General features: G+C 37.3%; 2 protein-coding genes across 2 annotated transcripts; one reads left to right on the forward strand and one right to left on the reverse strand.

The window, feature by feature from the left end:
- Positions 1-5,265: 5,265 nt before the first annotated feature.
- On the reverse strand, positions 5,266-5,853 carry LOC137390739 (caldesmon-like). Its single transcript, XM_068077062.1, has one exon. It carries the CDS (start codon positions 5,851-5,853, stop codon positions 5,266-5,268), a length of 588 nt encoding a protein of 195 aa, XP_067933163.1.
- A 770-nt stretch (positions 5,854-6,623) lies between these two features.
- Positions 6,624-8,721, forward strand: LOC137391574 (F-box only protein 5-like). The gene is made up of 4 exons (XM_068078088.1): positions 6,624-6,708; positions 7,274-7,766; positions 7,893-7,977; positions 8,097-8,721. The coding sequence occupies exons 2-4, from the start codon at positions 7,288-7,290 to the stop codon at positions 8,514-8,516; spliced, it is 984 nt and encodes a 327-aa protein (XP_067934189.1). The 5' UTR covers positions 6,624-6,708; positions 7,274-7,287; the 3' UTR covers positions 8,517-8,721.
- The last annotated feature ends 597 nt before the right edge of the window (positions 8,722-9,318 follow it).

Here is a 9,318-nt window from a genome sequence, read left to right on the forward strand (position 1 = left end):
TTGATACTTTCATCAGGGCCTTCTAGTTAAACTATTATAGTGACAGCATTGATACTTTCATCAGGGCCTTCTAGTTAAACTATTATAGTGACAGCATTGATACTTTCATCAGGGCCTTCTAGTTAAACTATTATAGTGACAGCATTGATACTTTCATCAGGGCCTTCTAGTTAAACTATTATAGTGACAGCATTGATACTTTCATCAGGGCCTTCTAGTTAAACTATTATAGTGACAGCATTGATACTTTCATCAGGGCCTTCTAGAAATGTTCCATCATACTATGTGTCCGGATTATTTTATTTGAATTGAAGAAAGGCAATCACTCACAGAGTTTCAATTAAAAATGTCCATAAGTGCCAAGTTGAACTATCAGATGAATATCTTTAGCAGAAATAGTGCCGAGGAGTGTACAGGGGTCAGTGTTTACAGATCCAACAGTCTCTCAGTAACTGAGCAGTAATGTCATCATGTCTATGAATGATGTTGAGCTCTAGATTCATAGTAATATGCGCAAAGCACAAAGTCTAATGCTGTATTTTTGTATTAAAATATATACAATAAACAGAAAATAATAGGTAAAGGCTGCAAAGTATCGATGAGTGGTGTCGGAGACTCGTCTTTAATCTCGAAGCTCATGGAGATACAAAATGGTGCAAGAGTCTTGATCTGAGCCTAACGAGCATCAAAGACCACCACTACAACAATGTCAACCGGAGGTCAGCAAAAATACAATCTAAAACTAACAGTCATAAATATGATAGACCAGTGCTGTTAGATACAGAACAAGATGGAGACTTACACCTTGAAGTCCTCTTCTTGTACATTATTCTGTAGCCACACTCCTGACAACGAATTGGATCTCTCGCTTTGATTGTGTTCGGTCTGTGACATTCTACGCAGAGATAAAAACTGCATAGACATATAATTTAAGCAATATCAATTAAGGCTGATAATTATTGTCAATAGGTGAGAATTTTTGTGTGGAATTCACTTCCGCTCCATGACTGATGAAAACTTCTTTTCACAAATTCAAGTAGCACCTCAGTGAACAGGTCACAAATAGACAATGAACACACACCTTCAATTATCCATCAAATATAAAAGTAAAAAATCCTGTCAATATTTGTTCTAATCTAATGTAGTTTTATCAATCATTGTTATTGTCAAATGAAACATTAAGAAAAGAATAATTATACATTTCTGTATGTCACAGAGTTGTACTGAATTATCATTAATTAAACTTATGTGAACGCTGGTCCAAGCCAGTACAATCAAACCTCAACATACGAAGTCAATTCTTTCCGAGATTTGCATGGTATGGTAAAACAGTCATATGTTGGAGAAAATATTCCTATAGGAGTATAAGAGTGCACTGATTCATTGAATGCTGCAGTAGATTCTGCAGTAGATGCTGCAGCAATGCTGCAAAATATTACAATGTTGAAAACTGCTATGCTTTGAGAAGTTTCCCACAACATATGTTGCAATGATCATAGAAGTTTCATTGTATTCTAAAGATCTTTCTAGCATGGCTGAGTGAAGAGGCAACAAATTTCTGTTGCGTATGTGTCACGGTCTAACTCTATTTTGGGAGTCTGAATTTAACCAATGCAAAAGTTGGCTAGGCAACAAAGGTGGGCGAAGATATAAGCCTTTCAACAAGTGACTGAACAAACAACACTTTGCCTACATGACATGAATAACATGCTATGTTTTTGATCAACTGAGTTTGATAGATTCTTGTTGAGCCAAGCTACACAAAAATGCTGATGTTTGACTAATAGCAGCATGCATTAGATGGCAAAGCGCAATGTAGTTTTCAGTGTATAAAATTCTACAGGATAAATATAGTGATATTTAGCATCAAAGGAATATAAATTTCACCTCCACAAATGTACACCATGGCCTGGACTGTTTTACTAGATGAAGCTTGCTGATCCATTCTTTGCGCCTCGTCAACTTCTTATATGGATATTTAGTCAATGCTTGAATCTAAAATGTTTGAGACATTATATCTAAGAATTAAGTGCAATGACTAGCGTTTGTTGAATAAGAACATGAAGAACATCAAAGAATGTCACTACCAGGTTTTCAGTTCAATCTTTAGTAGTACAAACTACCGACATATAACCATTTGCAAAGTTTTTTAATACAGGATTTGAAAGACTGATCAGGATTTAAACATGATCTTCGAAATGCCACGATTTGTAAAATGGACTTATCGTACTGACTTTAACACCTTACACCCTATCAATGTTTTCTTTCAAGGCTTTGATATATTATGAGAAAATGTTATTAACAATTCAGTTAAAATACTGTTCCATTATGAAGGGACAAAACCTTTACAATCTTGGTTCAGTTAGCTCCCTGTCTGTAATTGATAACAGGTACACGTGTATAATCTATGCATATGTAAAGTAATAAAAACCTAACTGTTAACCATCTGTAAGAGAGGACCGACTATGATTTTAGAAAAAAAATGCTGGCTGTCAAGACAATTTTCTACCATACTCGTGTGTCCCATGATTAATGGTTAATGACTGGTTCACACTATATTCCCATGTGTTGGTGTTCATCACACAATATGACTACAGCAGACTAGAAGTCTTCCTACCAAAATCCTGAAGGAAAGTATTGGCATGAGAACTTTGTAGCCCTGTATTTAATTAAACTTTTTATTTAAAGATTTTAAATATTAGTCAGACCAGCCAAAAAACCTAGGTGTTGCATCGGCAGCATTTCATTTGTCGGTCCAATGCAAATGTTTCGACAAAACCATAGCGGGGAATGAATTGAAAAAAAGGCTGGTCTTCAAAGCTGATACAAACAATCTCAATTTGTTGAAAAGTGTGATGTAGAAACTTTAAATCAGGTAACTGAGTTAGTGAACTATAGCTATGCGAAACAATTTGTTAACATCATGTTATGCAGTATTAATCTTCCTTTAACTTGGTAAAATGTATATGTATGTTTTGTGGCCTGATTAAAAACATAATGTTTGAGCAAACCAGCAGGTGGCATATGTATATTTTCAAGTGTCATTGTTTACAAAATTCTAGACCGAGATTCTAAATGCTTTAACAAATCATGATCTATTTTCAAAATGATGATCGCTTCTACTAACAAAACAGCAATATGATAAAGACAATAGCACAAAAAAATGTTATGGCAAAAATGTGAGATTATATTTTGAACAGCAATCTCTACCCATGCATAGGCATACCTATTTTTTTTAAACTGCAAACTCATTGAAGTGATCAAATTATCGAAATTATCAAAGATGGAAAGGTGAAAGAGGTAGTTGCGTACCAGCCTCTGCAATGATTTAGCTTCACTCAAAAGCATGACTGATAAATTGAGCTATTACTTTCCCACGATTGCTCCGTATGCAAAGTTACACCACATTCTTATTCAGTTGTCATAAACAATGACACGGCACGTCAATAGCACCTTGAAGTGAATCTTTAATATCACCGCAGGCCTTCACTTTAAAATAGTGTGTAATCTTTCTTCACATTTTACAAAAAGAAAATACTTGTGTTAGCCTGTAATTTAATTTTAATCAGTTTTAAAATAAAAAACAAAACATGCGATTTTTAACTTTTCTATGTCACTGTACAGATGCCAAGCTGAAGCACACAGAAGTACTGTGCAAATGAGCATTGCATTTCTCAACATTTTAGCAGCTGCAGTTTGTAACACTCACAATCATTTCATGGCATCTGAATACTTCTAATACAATGTTTTAATAAGCATGTACCCTTTAAGACTTGCTTAGCTCAAAGCCCACCTATGTTCTTGTCCATAACCCATGGACAAGAACATAGATTTAGCAACCACATTACTTTAATCAAGATGACTAAACAATTTTTGACATTTAATTAAAGTTGGTCATATGTTTGAACAAATCTTTAGCTTAGTAAAACCGAATTTTAGTGTGGCAAAAATCTTGCATTCAGTATTGTATAATAAAGCATTTCGGAAATATCCCAAAAGGGGATGAATGAGCAAATAGAAAAACGCAGTATTTGCACCCCTGAACCCTGTGGTACTATTAGCACAGGGTTCAGATACGGAAGTCATCCGTATCTGAAGATGACTTTCGATGAAATGACATTTGTCCATGATTCATCGGAACGATGGAAAATAGTAACCATGTAACTGTTCTACTACCCGATAGAATTTCGAAAAAAGTAGATTGCTGTCTGTCTACAACTAATATCTACATCCTATTACACAGAAAGGGCTTAAGATAATTAACAATCGGTAAGTTTATTCTACTCTAGCCAAATTTGAGCAATAGTTAGAACAACTCACAGAATTACAAGCCTAGGAAAAGAATAGGATCATCGTATCTGTAATGTATCCTAGTTCACAATTTATAACCAACGCAAAAAAAAACTGAGTGTCTCACACCCCCCACCCACTTCTGAAACAAAACTGTGTCGTCAATGAAATGTTGCTTGACAGATGAATGTGCATTGTTATAATATATTTGAACCACATAAACGATATGCATGACAAAGATATTGTAGTTATTAGGTTTAGTGTACCAGTCGTAAAATACATATGTAAATATATAAAGCAGAACCCCTATGGGGTCCAAGGAGCAATGTGTTCATCTTCTGATCTTGATGACTTCCTTTGTAGGCAAAACGCTCATTAATATTCCATTTCGCAAATAAGCCTGAAATTCATCACTAAGCCCAAATTGCCACATGTATTAAAATACTAAGCGACAACTGTTAGCAATTTTACAACTATTGTCTATTTTGTTGTTGTATAGAAGTATTAGCAAAAGCACATATAATAATGGAGATAAACCTAAACCACCAGAGTTATATGCAATATTATAATGAACATGACACCTAATAACATCATAACAGTACATCAGAGAACCATCTGAAAAACAGTCATCATATACCTATCAACAAGCAGATTAGAAACTTCCCGTGAAGGTAACTCATGAGGAAAAAGACATTAATTGGCGGCCAGAAAAACCATCAAATGAAATTAGACCTCTATCAGGCACGACCAAAACAATTGGAGTTGATCATTAATTTAAATCCTTACACTTCCATGATGTACTCAAGGCAAGTCCACTCAATTGCTAGCCCTCTTAAACATAAAGAACAGTACCTGGACACGTAGAAACACCTTTTCACAGGCTAACAGAGACATATAAAATAGAGCAGCTCGAATGACTCAGTCGCTTTCTTAAGGGCCTGTCGAGGTTCCCTCTTTTCCCTCTGCCTATGAAGCCTATCTCCCTCCTCGGCCTGTTGAGCCTCGCTGCCTCCTCTGCCTGTGCAGCTTCGCTCTCTCCTCTGCCTGCGGAGCCTCGCTCTCTCCTCTGCCTGCGGAGCCTCGCTCTCTCCTCTGCCTGCGGAGCCTCGCTCTCTCCTCTGCCTGCGGAGCCTCGCTCTCTCCTCTGCCTGCGGAGCCTCGCTCTCTCCTCTGCCTGCGGAGTCTCGCTCTCTCCTCTGCCTGCAGAGCCTCGCGCTCTTCTCTGCCTGTGAACCCTCGCTCTCTCCTCTGCCTGTGGAGCCTCACTCTCTCCTCTGCCTGTGGAGCCTCGCTGTCTCCTCTGCCTGTGGAGCCTCGCTGTCTCCTCTGCCTGTGGAGCCTCGCTGTCTCCTCTGCCTGTGGAGCCTCGCTGTCTCCTCTGCCTGTGGAGCCTCGCTCTCTCCTCTGCCTGTGGAGCCTCGCTCTCTCCTCTGCCTGTGGAGCCTCGCTCTCTCCTCTGCCTGTGGAACTTCGCTCTCTCCTCTGCCTGTGGAGCCTCGCTCTCTCCTCTGCCTGTGGAGCCTCGCTCTCTCTTCTGCCTGTGGAGCCTCGCTGTTCGTCCATGTTCGCGGGCGTCCATGTTATGACGAGTAAGGGTGTAACTTTTACTGGCTATTTTAACCTTAGTCATTAATATTATTGTTTATAATTTTGATAGTTGTTTATTTTAATTGGTTGACTTAGAAAATAAAGAAATATGTGTAACTGGTGAATATCAGTATTGCTTACAATAGCTTAACACCTTCACTAGTACCTGAACCAGTAATGATATATTATATATATACACATAAATATATATATGTATATACATATATATACGTATATATATATAGTACTTTATTGGCAGTAATTTCATTTCACAAATAGAAATGTTTTTCAAATTAGGCCATACAACAAAATGATCAATTCAGTTCTCACAAACTAAGCAAAAGTGTACAAGCTGAACATAGTCAAAATACAACGACCAAGTAAATTCAACACCGTTATTGTGTGTGGATTCGGATTAATTATGCATAACATAGTTTTCCATATCCATCCATAACAGTTAGTACAAACTTACTTACAAAACTTCAAAATCGCTAAGAGAGGTCGTGAGTCAGCTGGCGTGGAAATTAGAAAAATAATCCTAAGCGCCGTCAAATGCTTTCGCCAGACAAAACAGGCAGCAACTTGTCGGCGTACATGTAGCAGTGTAAAGATAAGCCCAACACCCTCTAAAGAATTCGGCAAAACTTCCTAATAATAATTTCTTGTTCTGCCATTCTGAATGACAGGCGAATAGATAAAATTATTGGTCCATAGGCCTTGACCGATAATCAACTCATTAGCGGCAAATTCAAACACTAAAATCATCGTATTTTTGCGATAGAGCTAGCTGTTTATTGAGCGAGCATTAACAGCTCCGCTTTTTCAGAAGCTGTAAGTTATGAAATTTGATGATGTAATAATACGTAAGATAGTTTACAATTCCAATAATTTAGATGTTAGTATAATTATAGCTAACTGATATGACAGCCGCGGGTAAACGCCATGAATAAATATTAGAATTATAATGTAGGCTACGTAGTCAACAACAATTTCAATGGCTTAATTACTTTTTGTACCAAGTGAATATTTATGGATTTATCTAGGTCTAGATAATAGGATTTATGTAAAGAAATATGCATTTGATACCAAGCTTATGCAAGCCAAGCAATAAATTTAATACCAAGCTTATGCATGCAGATACAATTTTCAGTCTCGCATTATCATCAGATGAGTATAAAAGCAATACAAACAAAGTATGTCATAATGTATAAACTATACAGGTGTGTTTAGGTACATAGAGTACCAAGCGCTAGACCGACGCGAAAAGCATGACTAATAATTGTGGTTCACTCCTAAACGATCCTTGCTGTTTAGAAATGACAACTCCAAATTGATGTCAACAGCAGTCAGTCAGCAATTCTACAACCACTATCGATTCTTAAAATTTTATTTGCAGGTTTTAGTAAAGCAATGTCTAGTGACAATCTACATTCTAGCAATGATGACAAGATTAGGACTGTGGACAGCACTCCGGTTGCTAAATTGACCAAATCATTTCAAGCTATAGAAGACACTAGCACACCTCTTTTACCTCGCTCCAGATCTGAAACCAAATGTTCATTGACGCAAGATTCTGGTTTCTCCGAGTTATCATCTTCAATATTATCTCAAAATGAAGACGCATCTAGTAACTGCATAAATGATCCACTTCTCATCAAACCTCCAGATAACCATCCTACCAAATCCTTACCTAAAGCAGATGCACAAACTGAGTCACTGGAACAAATGCTATCCTACATTGAAAATTTAAAGAAGCAATGCCCTCCGGAGAAACTAATTGGTCGTCGTATTGGCGAAGAATTCCTAGATTTAATAAAAGAACTAGATGATCAACAGATACCAGCTATATCCAACATCTTCTCATTTCTCAGCGATAAGGATTTAGTTAGGTATCTATTTTGCTACCCAATGCTCTCATGAATCTTACATCACAAGATCTATGTAGGCTACTTTATACAATCAGTAATTGAAACTATTCTATGACTCATAATGCTGATATAAATTGCTTGTTTCAGATGTAAAAATGTAAGCAAAAGCTGGTGGTTGGTGTTACAAAAGGATAACAAAACAAGTGCAAGACTTGCCAATCTCAAGGAACAGGTCTGTCACATCATATTTTATAGTCATATTGTCATACTATAAAGTAAAATCTAAAGAGAGACAGTAAAAAAGGCTACATATATGGTCCTTTATTGCTGAGTGGCATATTAAATTTACAGGAAAATGATTTCCTTACGAAGGAATTTCGAAGTGGCAGCAACTCTGCGACCTCTGCACCATTAGCCACTATCCAGATTAACAAAAACATATCTCCTAGGAGTTCCTGCTCTTCCAGCAGCCCCGAAGACTGGTCAGAAAACATTCAGTTCAAGCGGTACACCAAAGCAGCCAAAAAGCTCAACACTGGTCAGCAGTTTGTAAAGTGTCCAAGGTGTATTGGCCCAGCAAAACTCTACAAAGAGGCCCGAAAGGCTATGTGCACGAGTAAAGTGTGTAAATATGTCTTCTGCACGCTCTGTGACCTCAAATTTCATGGAGCGGAATCATGCCTAAGCCATCCCAGTCCTCGTAAAAGAACGACTGCTAAGGAAAAGTCAATAAATTCCAAAGCTAGCAAAAAGCTATTGAGGCGATTGTAATCACAAATAAAATCTCTACAGTTTTATGTATATATAATTTTACGGGTTTTAACAAACTTTTATGAGATACTTTTACACGGACTTAGTTACTGTCTCCACTTATTGTTACGATGATGTTGGATTTTGTTTTATTTTTTCCAATTTTATTTTATTTATCTTTAGTCACACGTTCCTTTTGTGATATTTAAATTATGTAAGTATAATATAATATGCTATAGTCAGCCAGTAATCACCATCTATTGACTTTTGGGTCAAAAATAACATTTATAGAGATTGGAGAATGCAGTTGCATACCGTAAGTCCTTATGCTCAAGCCGCGCGGCTTGTCGTTGGGTGCGGCTTCTGGTTCAAGGTCATAGGCCGCGGCTAAAGCCAAGTTTTTAAAACTCACGTGGGGCTCAGGGCGGCTTCTCGATAAATACGGTCTCTGCTCATTTTCGCGCTATAACCATAGAATCGCAGTCATGATACACTTTTATGTACGGGGTTTTGGCGACCTACTCATTTATTTTCAAGGTCATGTTTATGGAATACTTTAGACTAAAGAATTTATTGCTCATGTTTCACTCACCACAGTCATAGGTTATTAACACCTTTTCATTTTTGACAGGCATCTTTCCATAAACGTGAAGCCCTCTAACAGCGCAATAAAAATCTAGCTGAGACATGGCAAGCAAGTTCTTAATGTAAGGGTTTAGGAATTTTAATTCGAACTTAGAAGTAAAAGAAAATTCTTTTCACCTGTACTGATTTAGCCTGTTTTCTTATTCAAGAGGACAGGGGTATAGCGAAACCCGTCTCA

The sequence above is a fragment of the Watersipora subatra genome, chromosome 3 (genome assembly GCF_963576615.1).
Source record: "Watersipora subatra chromosome 3, tzWatSuba1.1, whole genome shotgun sequence".
Classification (NCBI taxonomy): Eukaryota; Metazoa; Bryozoa; class Gymnolaemata; order Cheilostomatida; family Watersiporidae; genus Watersipora; species Watersipora subatra.